Genomic DNA, 15,145 nt, shown 5'->3' on the forward strand with positions numbered 1-15,145 from the left:
TGCAGGTGGCATCTTCAGTAAAGAGACAACTAACAAACCTTTTACCGGTGGTGTGGTAGTGCCAGAGAGGATTTTTAAACACACCTGGGGACAGGAAAGAGCTAAATTCATTAACAAACTAAAATAATCAACTACCTGTATGCTGCAGCAACTTGAACTCTTTTCCCCAGAGTTTAATCCCAGATTGCTTTTATATTCCAAAGTAGAAAGCCACTTTTAATTCAGAGATATCAGCAAATCATTAAATTATCTTTACTCCTTATTGCAGAGGAGGAACAGTAGAAAAGTTGTCATTTGTGGTTGTTTTTTTGGTTAGTTTTTTAGAGGAACAGTTCTGAAGTTATGGCATAGGTCCAACAACTTTGGACACTTGCCAGTGTCAATAATGTTATAGTCCCACTGGGTGTCTGTCCTGCTCTCAACGCCTGAGCTCATCAGACATTGAATACATGCTGAGGGCTGGAAGCCTCCAGTACAATTCCCTTTTTCCAGTTTATGTGCAAGTAGCAACCAGGCAAGTAGAAGACAACCAAGTACTTGAACTGCAAAAGCTGCAGTACAAACTGATAAAGGGAACCACCGTTCTCCACCCATGGGTTGACTTTTGCTGAAGAACACGTATCAACCACTAAATAACTGTAGGAAGCCAGTGTTCACTAAGCTGGGACTATCTGCACTACACTGAAGCACATAAAAAACAACAAACAAAAAAGGTAAACAGATCAACCAAGGCGGCTGGTAAATGTTTCATAAAAGATTTATTTCAGTATCATTTATCACAAAGAGGAAAATACATATAAGATTAGAAGCATGCAACCATCTTCCACATTTCTATTTTTCTTGTATTTGCAGCACGTTGTAATACAACTCCTGTGCCATCTTCACTTCTTCCTAAAAAATACTATGTTTCAAGACATAGGATAACCAAAAAGAACCCAAAATAAAGGTAAGATAACATATGATAAAAAGTGCAAAGTAAAAAAAATTCCACGTATATACCACATTCAAACCCCCTCCAAAAACTGGACAACGGCAAACTGTCGTTTTGCTGCACGATCAGATTGTCTTCATGAACTACTTTACAAAAAAATTAATATAAATTAAGGGCACGATCCTGCAGACACTTATAATTGTAGCTAACTTCAATCACAGATTGGCCCAGTTGGTATTATTAAAAGCCACAAGTTAGTCACATGCATAAGTTCTTGCAGTATAAGGCCCTAAGGCAAAAAATGTTTAAAAGCATTAAGAACAAAAATTAAAGCAAACAAAAATCACTCCCAGATGTGTTTTGCTTAGTAGGTTTATATCAAACATATTTTAAACAGAACAGTTTGCTTCTAAAAACCTGAATATTTCTATTACTTAAGCAGTTTTGCAAGATTAAAGGACAAAACCCCCAGGAAGCTGGTACAGATGTTAATTAACATAAAAATTGCTTCAGGCAGGTATGTAGGGAGGTGGAGGCTCCTTCTCAGGCATCTTCACTGCCATTTCATAGGTTGGCAGAACATACTAAAAAGAAGACATTTTGAAGAGATTAATGCAGAAGGTTTAGAGAGGAAAAAAAAATAAAAAAAGAACAAAAACCTATATGCCCCACCAGCAAGTTAATTTTCTATTGCAGGCAAATATTTAAAAAACTTCCTGATGTTTCTAGTAAGCTGGTGAGGAAGTGAAAAAAGGTGCAACAGCAGGTTACTGCTCTGCTGAACATAACCCGAGGTCATTCACTCCACCCACCGCCTCTTGGTTTGCAAAGAAGCAAGGGAGGTTTTGACTGGTGCAGTCAGAAAGCTTCCCTCACTACACGAAAAAACATTCAAAGCCTTCTCTATAAAACCTCCTATTTTATGCACTATAAGAACATAACTAAGAAATAACCCATCATAACATTAGCTGCTTTAACTTCTTTAATCTTCCAATCTTCGTTCAGAAAGCTGGACAAGGCCTGTAGACATATATGGATATGGTGGCTTTCTACTTCAAAATTAAACTATGCTGATTCCTTTCATCTCAAAAATATTTTACCTGTGGAGGAGCTTCAAAAGCAGGGTACACAGCTATCTCTGGCAAGTTTCTGTTGCTGATGTATTTATAACAGTTCCATACACAGTTAATTAGATATGCCTGAAAGAAGAGAGATTTCTCTTTTTAAAGACTTCATATGCATTAGCTGACTCAGAAATTAGATGCTGGATTACATTCATATGACAAAAAGAAGCATAAATCAACTTAGTTGATACATATCTGAGGAAGGATTGCTGTTTCACAGATTTAGCCACATACCTATGTTGTTCCTCATTTAGCTCTGCTATCATAGTGACTCAGAAAAGGATGAACCACACAGGTTTTAACAAAGAAATTCACAGATCCATTCAACTAATCTCTCTGCCTCAGTAGTGCCAACCAAATTAATTCCCAACTGTCTCACACTGCTGTGGATCTCAGGCCAAGCTTGCCAGAGGAGATGCCAACAGCACAATCCCACTCACCCCTGAGCTGGCACTGCTCTTTGTCCAACTACCAGTGCAAAGGACAGAGCATGAACAAACACTGGGGTGACAAGGTGGAGCAAAAGAGGCTGGACTTTAAGTCAACAATAACTGCTGTAGAAAGATATACTATCATGCTCTGATGAGTATTACATTTTTTTAAATTAATCTATGTAACATTAATCTCTGAATGTTTCATTGGCAAGTTAGCACGTGGTTATACACAAGGTATCGAACTTCCCAATCAATACAAATATATCATCTATTGTATTAGGCTTCCAGTCAGACATTCCTCTCAAAGACAATATAGAAAATGAGCAAAATACTTCTCCATTACTTCATTTTTTCTTAAATTCCATCTGAATGCAATAAAGGAATATTGTCATAGCCAATGTATATTATCAAATAATTTCTCTAATATGCTTTGTCTGCACAAGTTTTTGTAATTCAAATGAATGCCTCTGTATTTAGACCTTAAAAATGAAAATAACTGTTAATATCACCCTTCAGTAGGAATAAAGATGCAGCTCTGAATTAACCTATGCATTTCCTCCTTCCACCATCTTCCTTCCAGAACACGCACCCTGTTTTGTTCAGCAGTGAGAAATTAAGTTTTGTTTAGAAAACTTGTATGCAGTAACTCAATATTGTTTTGCTAAAAGCTTAATTATAAATATTACATTTATCTCCACATATGCAAAAAGATAGCATTAGAAGTCTTTGTGCATTCCTACTTCCTACTTGGGAAAGGCAGAGCTGCACAAACATGCCCCACTGCATACAAACAAGTTAGTTAAAGACAACAGTACACAAAATGTAAGATTTAAGTCATACTGTAATTGAACATCCTAACAATTCTGCTCAAAGAAGTTCTTAACTCAGCATTAAGAAGTCAGCCAAGTTCTTAATTCAGCATCAAGAATTAACTCAGATTAATAGCATCTTAATATAGTAACTCATTAAATAGACATATGCTTAAGTTTTAACTTACCTTTAAAATGATAAATAAAGCAAAGAACACCAGAACAATAAACAAGAGACAGCTGGAGTCCAAGGCAAGGAGATCATCTTTGTAAGGGAAATCCGGCTAGTTAAAAAAAAGGGAAGGGAAAGAAAGAGAGGAGATAAGCATGAACACTGCACAGTCACAAATATGACAGGACATCCAAACTTCACACCAAATGAAAAATTCTTGCATAAACTACTCCCCCAGTAATGACAAAAAGCACCGTTTCTCACTAGTTTCTTCTTTATCCTCACACAATCCTGCCTCTGTCCTGCTAGATTAGGTCACTGCAGAAAAGGGCTAACGCTACAGCAGCTTTGTACTATGTCCCTATTCACTTCCTCAAACTCATGCCAATTCAGATATCCATGTCATTTCCTTTTTAACAGCCACAACACAGCATTTGTACTTTTGGTCCTTTACTTAATAACTCTTTAATGACTTAGTATTAATTACCTCCTGTCGGTCCACCCAGTAACATACATGTGTGCAGAGTAGAAAGGAAAAAAAGTTGCCCACAAATTTCAGAAAAGCCGAAACAAAGAGCTTCTGCAAATTTCAGAGTCCTGTCTTCCCCGACCACAGTAACAAAGCCCCTCTCCAACATCGATCCATTTTTTTTTAAATCTCCATTTTAAAGAGGATTTTTTTTTTAAACATCTACTTGAACAGATCTAAACATAAGTTGGAAAGAGCTTGTGATCCTCATTAACTGATAGTGTATTCTATCAGTCGAATTTTCTTGCAGTAAACACAGGCAGAGTTAATGACAACTCCATTACAGTTTGACTTAGAAGGTATTGTTTCAAAATGAGAAGAGTCACAGAGAACGCAAAAAGGAATCTCAGGTTCCATCCCAAAATGCTGTAGAATCCTACCTCATATCAATCCTTACCTACACTTTTCTTCCCTTTCCCCTACCAAATAAGGGTTAACACATTTTTAATCCCTTGTAGCAAACCTGCCACAGAACCACATTGCTTAAATGGTCAGGAAAATCTTCGAATGCAAATGTGGCAAAGGTAGTCTACACTAACAGCTCCCATCACAATTCTTTTCTCTCCCTGGCTCTCCTTTTGGGGAACAATGACACCTTTGGCAAGCTCTCATTCTCATAACCACCCTGGCAGTCACCACCTACAGCTGCTGCAGTCTAAATTCCTCTTTCTTATACACAGAAAAGTAACTATAGCTCAGACACCCAATTAAACCAAATTTTAATTTCAAATGTAAAGTATCAACTTGAGCTAAACACTTACCAACTGATCCAGGTAATCCTTGATTCTGGGCAAGTAGGTTAGAGAACTGATGGCAACCAGACAACTGAGCACAAAGTCAAAGAGTTGGTAACAGAAAAATGGGATCAGCCAGCCTACACGATGCTATGAAAAAAAAAAAAAAAGAGCAGCAGCCTGTAAGGTATTGAAATAAATAACATACGCTTTTTCTATGGATAAACAACGTTTAATCCAATTCCTTAATTGTATTCTTTAAACATGTGTTCATTAGAGCATAAGCAAAACAGCGCTGGGTGCGCAGGGGATTCACTCCACCCAACACGAACACTTTTAACAATAAGAAGTGTGCTTAAATACAGTATGGTATTACATATTCATAATGACCCCAGAAACGCCTATACATATTCATGACCTTTCCCGCTTTTTATTAAAATGAGTCTCAGATAACCATTTACATATTCCCCTCCTTGACCCTCCCCTGTTGCGCCTGTGCAATGTCACTTGGTGAATTTGAGGAAGGGTCTTTAGGGGTCTTTGGATGAAGGCTCCTTCAGCTTCGTCACAGTGGACTTTTTACCTTTGGCTCATTAGGAGGAACTGGCTGGAACCCAAGCTACCAAACTGACTGAAACCAGACTGGCACCCCCTTTTTGCTGTAAATCTTGGCTATCTTGTCTCCTCAAGGTTGCAGCTGGTGCTGTAAAACTTCTTATCTCGGCATTTAATGATGTCCTGCTTTTTTTTTTTTTTTTTTAGCACAGTTACATACAGCTCTAAACTAGATATTAATTATGTGGTTTAAAATGTTAGCTTGTTAGTAGGCCCTTATTATATAGTTGCTTAACCCTTAAAATGTTAGTTCCCTCTATCAATATAACTTCCTAAACAAGTTTCATAACTTTTTACATAGAACTTAACCACCTTTCCCTTTTCCAAGTTCAGAGTCTGTGCCTCATTTGGTTATACCTGTAAACATTAAACATCTTAGCACGAATCACAACTGCATTTTTCACAGTATTTAGTTAAAAACTCAAGTAACAAGTTTAAAACCATGGACTATAAATATACTTACAGCGATTGCACCGTACACCATCATTGCACTGATTGTGAACATGAGGAGGGAGATAGCAAATAGAACGCAGGCATTTTCTGCATTAAGAAAAAAACAATAAGAGTCAGTCATTTCCTGAACTTGTCACACTGCACCTGACAAGTACACAAGCTCTAACCATTCCTATGATCTGTTCTCACTCAACTCCTTCATCTGTGCAAACTGGTAGCAGCAGAATTGAGTAACTCTGACCTCTCCTAAGGGAAAAAAATCTGGTTCAAGAAAACCAGCAGGCATTCAGAAAAAATCCCTCTGCCTTAATGAAAAGCCTGAATAAAGCTCAGACACACCAATTAGAAGCCTGACATAGTTTGATAGTAATGCAACTTAATGATGCTGATTTGCAATATATGTCAGGGCTAAAAGTATGTCGGTGATTAACTTTATAACTGGAAAGAATTTTAAGTGAGGCTACCCAAGTATCAACCTTTACACTTTAAAATGGTTTTATTACATAATTTGGTCATTGGCAGGGGGAGCAGCACTGCTCCTTCAGTAACAGTAAAGAAAACAGGAAATCACTGTGTGGAAGGTATCCCGTTATTTATAAGAAAAGGCAGCTGAACAGAAGCTAAATGGTAGCAGAATCCAGGACACCCATGGAAACTGAATGATAAAGATTCGCCTTGTGCATCACAGTTCCTGACGACAGAAGGACAGCTGCTTTCCATGAGTTAGATTATACTCCTTCCCCTACAGCAAGCACAGTTTACACTTACAAACACAGAGAAAGAAACCAGCTTGAGAGTCTATAGATGTGGTAAGCTAATTTTTTTTTGCAATACTGAAGCCAAACTTTTATAGTTCCCATGCTCAAAAGAAATGATCTGAGAACCATAACTTTGTAGTCTGCAACTGATTTGAAAATGATACATTGTAGAAGCACTTATGTACCCAATTCAGTATGAGATAGTATCTACATACAGATGGCATCAAGAAGCAGGCACTCCCATGCCTGAAATGCATTGCATTGATCAGGGAGCCCAGAATACTCGGTAATAACTAATAAGTGTGGTTTTCTGCTGATGATTTGCTACTCACAATATCCACATGCACAGTCAAAATCATAATATAATATCCCTTCAGGCACACAAAACCATTTAGCCCATATCCCATCATAGGAAACAAAAATCTAAATGCCAAAAGCACATGATAGCCATTTTACACTAACGAGTGGAGAAAGCACCTTCAGCTTTAGAAGCATCTCTCAGCCATAAGGGCATTAAGGCTACCAAGTACACCAACATTCATCATAGAATATGACATTTTACAGATATTTGCTGTAATTTTACTTAATGTCTTGGCTTTGTGAAGTATTTGGTCTTTGTTCCCACTCCCATTTCATTACTAACAAACATGAGTTACAGTCACCGGTCAGAACTGACAGATCCTCAACTCGGGTCATGAACAATTAACATGAAGACTGTAAACCAGAACTGTCAATTCCCAGATTTGTGCTGTACTATTTATCTTCGCTCCAGGCTGGATCCGACCCTCCCTAAATTCTAGTGTAAAACAGACTGAGATGAGACATTAGAATTGCCACATTAAACATATTTCTGCACATAAAACAAACAAGCAAGCAAGCAAGCAAACCTAACCAACGACAAAAACCATGACACAAAGTCTGCACACAAGCTTGCATGTTAAGAACATGTTAAGACGCTTGGTCATTACAGACAAGAGTTGGACACCAATTACACTTGTACACATCATATACTTAATTTATAGAGCGGAAAGTAGGCTTAATTCTGCTCCTAATGCTTTCTCTTCTATTGCTTCTGCATGTCAAACTTCTTATATAAATACTTTGATTTCACTCAAGTACTTGGCTTCCCAATTCTTCCAATTTACTTAGAAAGATAGCATGGTTTTCCTCTTAGTAAACTCATGCACAATAGCTGTAAGCTCTTTCCTTAAGTCTACAAGGATCACCAAATATTCCCCAAAGTCTTTGAAAACAGTTTTCTGCTTTTTGTTTGCTGACACAGCAAGGATAGTAAATGTTCATGGAGAAAGTGAATTAGAGATATTCCACACATAATTCAACACTCAAAGCATTAGAAGGCAAGTCTTTAGAAATGTTCTCCTTTAAGATACTTAGGAGTAATACGAAGTAAAATAACATTCCATAAAAGTATTTTTATTTTATTCTTATAGAACAACTCAATCCCAGAATAATTAAAGAGAAATTCAGAAAACAAGACAGACCCATTTAAAAGCTGTATACATGGAATACACACAAGTCTGAGGCAAATACACCATGACACTGCATACTTTATTTCCCAATCAGACAGCAGTTATACACCTACCAGCCATTCTCTCGGAAGCATAGTAATTTCCAATTACTTCATACTGGATATCAACAGTTGGCACTATATTTGGATGAGTCACTTCTACTGTCAACAAGATGCCCATCAGCAGGTTCACCACCTGAGAAAGATCACGGTAACATAAAGGTTATTTACACTGCAACAGCTATGATTTTTTTTTAAGGACACAGTAATAAATCTTCTGTTTCAATTAGAAATAACTCTTTGCCTATATGCAGAAGAAAAAAAATCCAACTTATGATTAAATTTCAAGCTGATTTACTTAAACCACAACAAAAACAATCAACAGAGCACTGGACACTTGCTAGTTTTAATAAATCACAACTAAATAACTTTGCAAATTAAGATGGGTAGGGTTTGTAGGGATTCAAGTGACATAATTAAACTGATGTTCTGTGATGAATGCACAGATTTGTGAACAGGAAGACTGGAAATAGTTAAAAGAGGCCAGGAAGGAAAAGGTGCAAGAGATACAATGCAGAACATCTGGAAAGAGTTTCTGTTTTCTACAACAAATTGAAGGCAGTTTATTTAATGCACAAATAATGTACTGCACCCCACTCAAACAGTACTGGAGGGCAAAGGGATGTGTAAAGCATCTCACAGTAAATACTCAGTGTATGAGGGAAAGCTGCTGCTACAGCTCTGATCCTCAAATGTAACTTGCTTCTTGGCATCTCCCATGTTACTGCTGTAATACAAGCAGGGGAGAACTGTCTCCCTCTGTCCATGTCTTAGACCATTCATAAAAACCTCATCAGTCCTTATCAGAAGGGCTACAAAAACACAGGTGAAATTAAAACAAAAAAATCTTACACAAAGATTGAACCCCAAAATTTGTAAGCATTCAGCACTGGCTATGTGCTTAACAGTTGTTCTCCTCACACTGCCATCGAAGGCTACTTCTGTTTCCCCATTTTAGTACATACCAGAAATGCTTTCAGTAACAGCAAGAGCTCAAAGTCAGAAGTGGCTTAAGCCTCTGCAAAATTGCCTTCACAGCCTTTATAACCTATTCAAGATTTACAGGGACACAGTTTCTGTTACTAATATGTGGAGAGATATGCCAAAGAAAAAAAGACTGCATAACAAAAAAAGTAATTATGGTATTTTCAAGCTGTAGTTATTTTCCAATCGCTATTCAGTATGGTCACCACCACCAGCAGGATCTCTTACAATTAGCCTCAAAAGAAAAAAACAAACTGATTTGCAGTTTCTCACAACTTAAGAATATTTGCCAGATATATCTTCTTTTACTGGCCTGGTTCCAGGAAACAATCACAGTAATAGTGGCATGCCTATACACAATTACTCAAGCTTTCAGTAAAGAAAAAAAGCTTTTGAACATTTAGACGGAGTTTTAGCTTTTAAGACTCATAGTTCCTACAAACCCTTTTTTCCTTTAAGTTTTTTTCTTTTTCTTTTTTTTTTTTTTTCCCCTAGGGTTTAGAGATATCATGGTAATAAGTTTGTTTACCCTTTTCTGCTAAGAGCAGCCCTTCAGTGAAATCAAAGCTGATCATTTTGTAGAAACACTATCATGTAATCACGTATTTTACAAACTTATTAGAAATTCCAGCTACTTTTGGCCACTTGTATCCTCCATTTTATTCCTTGGAATGTAAAAAATAATAACTAGTACAGTTGGCAGTAAAGAACTAGGTTTAGCCACAAATATCTTTATTTTGAAATGAACATATTTTCTTCCTTGCAAGACACTTCCTAGAGGGCAAACTGTCAAGTTTCTCATCTGCCACTTGTCTAAATCTTTTACTTTGCTTCATCATTGTTCAAATGTATAGGATATTATATTCTCTCACCATTCCTGTTTCATCCTTGTCTACTCTGGCTTTCTACTCTCAATATATTTTCAAGCTTTCTATTTCCTCCTCTCTGTGAGTGAACAAGAGATACCAATCTATACTTCAGAAAATAACTTCCTGCTCTATACCTGTTTAAAAAGCCTGTGTCAAGGATCAGATCTCTGGCACTTGAAACATTGATTTCTATTTCGTAAAACACAAAGAGATGTTCAATTATTGCTAAATAATTTCTTGTTTACATACAGTCATCATTTTTACTTAAATAGTGGTAAAGTTCAGGACAAAAGACAATACTACTTCAGTACTGCCATGATAGGCTATATCTGCCTCAAGATAAAGACTAAGTAGCCGTTGAATGAATATAGAAGTAAAAACCTGAATGTCTTGGAATTGTGAGATTGTGATCTTACATCTGTCACTTTTTTAATTTTCATCCTCTCCATGGTCCTAATTTAGCATACAAAAGTCTTTAGTAATTTCACCAGTTACTGAGCGCAGTTCAAAGTATTAAAGCTTTATCATTTATTTGAGGTTGAAAAATAAATATGAAATTGAAGAGTCATTCAAAATCCAACCTATTAGGATTGATGAGACAGAATAAAAATACTAACTTTAAAAAAAAACAAACACAATGAACAACAAATCCAAACCTCTGCCAATTAACACCTCAGGGTTTCCAGTACTCTAATTGTGAATCATGCCATAGCACCAAGTAATTCATCATAATCAACATATGGATTTCAATTAAGAGTTACCAACAACTCCAATTTAGGAGTCTTTTCAAGCACAAAACCATAACCTGTATTTTAACTAGTACCATTCTTCTTTCGCAGAAGCTTGATAACAGCAAGATCAAAGGCAAGAGTACACTTTGGATTGCAAGGCATTGTCAGAACTTAAGAGAATATATTCACTGTGAATAAAGTTTGTTTGCAAATGGTCTACATGGAGGAGTCAAAAAAACCCACAAAACACAGGTAAGGCCCGGTGTAATCTGAAGATTAGCCCCCCCCCCCAACCAAACAAACCAACCACACACAACCCAAGAAAAAAAAAAAAGGGGGGGGGGGGGGAGAGACAAAAAACCAACACACCAACTCACCAACTCTGACAACCCAGGACCCAATGGATAATGCACGAGTCTGAGGTAACACCTCTCAAATCCCAGCAGTTCCCATCCCAGTCTTATTTTTTTTTTTTGACTTATTAACAATTTCTTAAAAATTACAAAATGTTCGTTCGAATTCTTATTCAAATGATATTTCCATTAAGATGAAAAGACTTAATTTAGTTTTGTAGGTTAAGAAGTGGGTTTTTTTACTCTTACAATTTTGATAATTGAGCTTCACAGAAGTTTGGTGTAGCTTATATCAAAATTTTAAAAATCTAGTAGCCGGTATTAAAGGAGAAAGTCAGCATTTATTTACAACCTGGTAACAGAAATCTTAGCTGCCCATATGACTAGAACTCAAAAGACTGTGGGACTATAATAAGCATTATCTTTTTAATTAGTGAGTTTTACCTCCATGGTATAAACTTAATGACTAATCATGTAAGTGCGTCAACTCTCTGGAGGCCTGCACATGAACTCTAGCTTTCCTCACGCACTCCAAGTGACTACAGGTCTTAGACAAGAATTCCTACTTATGATTTCTTTATTTCCTTTTATCAGTGGGAAAGAAGGGGGAAATTGCCCTGCACTGCTACACTTTCTCATCTTCGTCTCACTTTTCCAGTATTTTTCCTTAAATGCATTCCCGAAAAACAAATCAAGATGGGGGTTTTTGTCTTGTGTGGGGTTTTTTGAGTGGGTTCTTTCTTGAAATAATAAAAACTGGGGAAAAAAAAAAAAAAAAAAAGAAAAAAAAAGGTATTTCAGAGCTTCTAGCACTGTCAAGATCAGATTGAGATCAGTTACATTCCTTTGTTTCTGGAAGTCCTGTTCAGTGAATAAACCACTCCAGAGATCATCCTGACCTTCCTGCTAACCAGTAGCAATTGCATCATTTTGACTCCGTCACTAGAAGTTTGCTGCCAGAATGAAACAGCCACTCCCTCCAAAACAATGCTGTTACTTTTAAACTGTTTATTGAACTCTGATCCGATTTTTGCCAGTGCAATGTTCACGCTTCCGGATTCTGGAAAGCCCTGTGCCTAATAAGAAAGTTTACAGGAAGAAACAAACTTCAAAGCCACACATTTGCAATTACGGAGCTAGGAACAGGAGGTTTCTTTTTCCTTCCTACACAGAACAGTAGTGGGTGTTGCAGGGTAAACCAAACTCTATTAGTTCTGGAACTCAAGTATGAGTCTGCTAGAAATGTTCTTAACTCATCTTTTTGCAAATACAGTTTTATCTGTCAGGAACAGGGGCAGCATGTGGACTGAAGAATGCTTAAAAGGCATGGTTTGATCACACAGCATCAGCAGCAGACATTTTAAAAGACAACATTCTTGTTCTCTAGCCTCACAGAAGTACACAAGGGCAGCATTAAAGTTTTTTAGTGAGGACACAAGTTAATTAGATGCAAAGTTTAAGATTATACAAAGAAGCAAAGAATAGGAAAATGCCTAAAGAAATGGTTACATAAGAATAATGTATATGTATTAAATAGCCAAAACTCTTATCTTAGTAAAACATCTGGAGTAGATTGCTACCAGACTCCATTTTATGTTTGGTTTCTAATTCCTTCAGGACTGCACAGCATAAGAACACAAGCGAATCCAGTAAACACAGGCTGATAAAGATTTTTCATTCTTCCTCGGCAATAAACTGCCTCCCTTGCAAAAAAAACCAAAACAAACCAAACAAAAAAAACCAACACAAACCCAAAGGAAACAAAAAAACCCACACAAAGTTATTACTATTTGTCTAACTTATAAGCACAGATTATTAAATTGTTGTAGAAATACCACAAGCTAGTGTCTGAAAGACTTAAGTTAGTGATAAATGCTGCATTAATTAATAACATGTCTAAACAACCTGAAATACCCCAGAAAATTTAATTTGTGGGTTTGTTTGCTTTTTAAACTTTGTCAGCACAAATGTTTTATTTTTAGTGTAAAAACTGTACTTTACTTTTAAAAGGGATGAATTATAGTTGAATTTTTACTTAAAGCATTAGGCAAGACCACCTAAGACTTCATGGTAAAACGTTATTTCAGCTCAAACAGCTCACAGACTTATCACCTTTTCCCAGCTGACAGCTGGGAAGAACCAGATAACAATTTTCAATGCATAGTTTAAAAAAGTTTTTGATACAGTTTATAGGAAAACGCAGCTCTGAAGTATTTCGTATGCACCCTCCTATCCTGAACTCAACTGTATTTTCCCTCTAGCAGCTCGCAGACACTGAATCCATTACAGTTACATGAGATCAAAGGAACACTTTGCCTCGGACACTGCTCCACCTCTGAAGCCATCAGCCTCAACAACCAGCAAACTTTTCACTGTCCGTAAGCACTACAGATATTTGCAGAGATCAGAAAAGAGGAAGAGGTGCAGCATCCAGGCAACAAGATAAAACAGAAGCACAGCAAGAGGGGTAGAAACTGGAAGTACCAGAGGGAAAGCACGTCCCTGCCCTCTGCCCAGTACCTGAGTTTCTAGAGACTCCTGTGAGCAGGAAACGAAAGCAGGGAAGGCAGGAAGGTGCATTTGTTCCGTAACAAAGATGAGTGTCCCCTTACTGTTAACAATTTATGCTTTTACTTCAGGTACCAGAAACGTATCATTGATCTCCTTCCATCAGGACAGGATAAAATTTCAGAAGTTTTGCAGGTTTACAAAACAAGTCCATTGCAGTACTGAACACTGGACTTGTTCAGCAGCTGAAAATAAACCATAAACTCTCCAAACTTATATGCCCATGCCTGTAAAAGCAGTCTCTGTACATGGCTCCACCACATCAATGCATAAAAAAGCCCCCAGCATTCTGTTTTTTACGATCTGGGGAAAGGTGAAGGCCAATACAGACTTTGGTTACAGCTTCAGGAGAACAGAAAAGCTATGATGCAACATTTTAAACTACCCTCACATTTTTACTGCCCACGAGGGCAAGGGGAAGGGAAGATAAGGAAATTACTTCAGTAAAGGGGAACTCAGTTACCCTTTAAGGAAACTAAAGAAGTTAAGGCTCCAGGCCTTAACTTGCTAACACATTTCACATTTCTCTTTTACTCTAGTTAAAAGCTGTATTTTAATATTTCAGCTTTACCACCACAGCTTGCTTTCAGAGAAGCACCCATCAGTGAAAAAACAAGAGGTGCTTTGGAAATTAAACCTGTTTCTGTCATTCCTTGCCCCCTGTACTGAGAACACAGAGCACTGAATAACCGGGAACCTCCCTTTCCACGTCGCTCTTCAACAAGCAGAGGTCACACTCGTTTTGAAGACCCTCACCTTCCTCTCAGAGGTTACACGGCACGCAGGGAAACCACGTTGTGTCATTCTATTGTCAACACAACCCCCAATTGCGGTCTCCCCAACGGTTAGCATCTCCCCTCTTAAGGAGCACACGTTCAAAACAGTTTGAAACATACGTTAAGTGCCTACGTCTCCAATCTAGGAAAAGGAATAGTAACAGAACCCCTCAGGGACCCCGGTTCTACCCACAAGGGAGGTCGCCAAGGGTCAACGGAGTTTGGCAAGCCCGAAACAGCCCCCGGGAAGGCAGGGAGGCCCGAACAACGCCGAGTGATCCCCGCTCGCCGTCAGGGACCCTCACAGCCCCGCGCGCTTCCGACAGCGGCGCACGCGGCAGGCGCGCCCCCTCGCCCACCGCGCCGGGCTGGGCAACGGGCGAGTCCACGCGCATGCGCAGAACCCCAAATACCGCCCCCTCAGCAGCGCCCGCCACCCCCGTCTCTCACCATGTACCAGGTGCCCAGGATAATGGTGCCGGTCCGCACATGGCAGCAGCCGCAACAGCGGGTACTGTAGAAACGGTCGCGGCTCCGCTTGAACGCCATGGCGTCAGTAGCACCGACGCCAGAGCTCCCGCCGCCCGCCCTCTCTACCCGCTTCTCCTCTCGCTGCGGGCCCTACAACCCCCGCGCACGTCACCGCCGCCCCGGCCAATCAGGCGCCGACAGCGGCCGCGCGGGGGTGTGCCTGCGGGAGGGCATAGGCGTTTCCAC

At 38.6% G+C, this 15,145-nt stretch overlaps 1 protein-coding gene across 1 annotated transcript; it reads right to left on the reverse strand.

The window, feature by feature from the left end:
• Window positions 1-739: 739 nt before the first annotated feature.
• Window positions 740-15,070, reverse strand: LAPTM4A (lysosomal protein transmembrane 4 alpha). Its single transcript, XM_082047310.1, has 7 exons — window positions 14,879-15,070; window positions 8,163-8,283; window positions 5,812-5,888; window positions 4,761-4,883; window positions 3,487-3,582; window positions 2,032-2,130; window positions 740-1,515 (listed from the first exon to the last, which is right to left on the reverse strand). Exons 1-7 carry the CDS (start codon window positions 14,975-14,977, stop codon window positions 1,441-1,443), a joined length of 690 nt encoding a protein of 229 aa, XP_081903436.1. The 5' UTR covers window positions 14,978-15,070; the 3' UTR covers window positions 740-1,440.
• Window positions 15,071-15,145: the final 75 nt, after the last annotated feature.

This window comes from Streptopelia decaocto, assembly GCF_964273445.1.
Source record: "Streptopelia decaocto genome assembly, chromosome: 3".
In the NCBI taxonomy this organism is placed as follows: domain Eukaryota; kingdom Metazoa; phylum Chordata; class Aves; order Columbiformes; family Columbidae; genus Streptopelia; species Streptopelia decaocto.

Bases quoted from the DNA above. Each gene is read 5' to 3' on its own strand.
- LAPTM4A (XM_082047310.1), bottom strand. From the start codon at position 14,977: ATGGCGTTCAAGCGGAGCCGCGACCGTTTCTACAGTACCCGCTGTTGC. The intron at 3,583-4,760 runs GTAAGTGTTTAG...TTTTTTAACTAG, and splicing joins AGGATTACCTGGATCAGTTG to CCGGATTTCCCTTACAAAGA. The intron at 2,131-3,486 runs GTAAGTTAAAAC...CTCTTCTTTCAG, and splicing joins CTTTATTTATCATTTTAAAG to GCATATCTAATTAACTGTGT.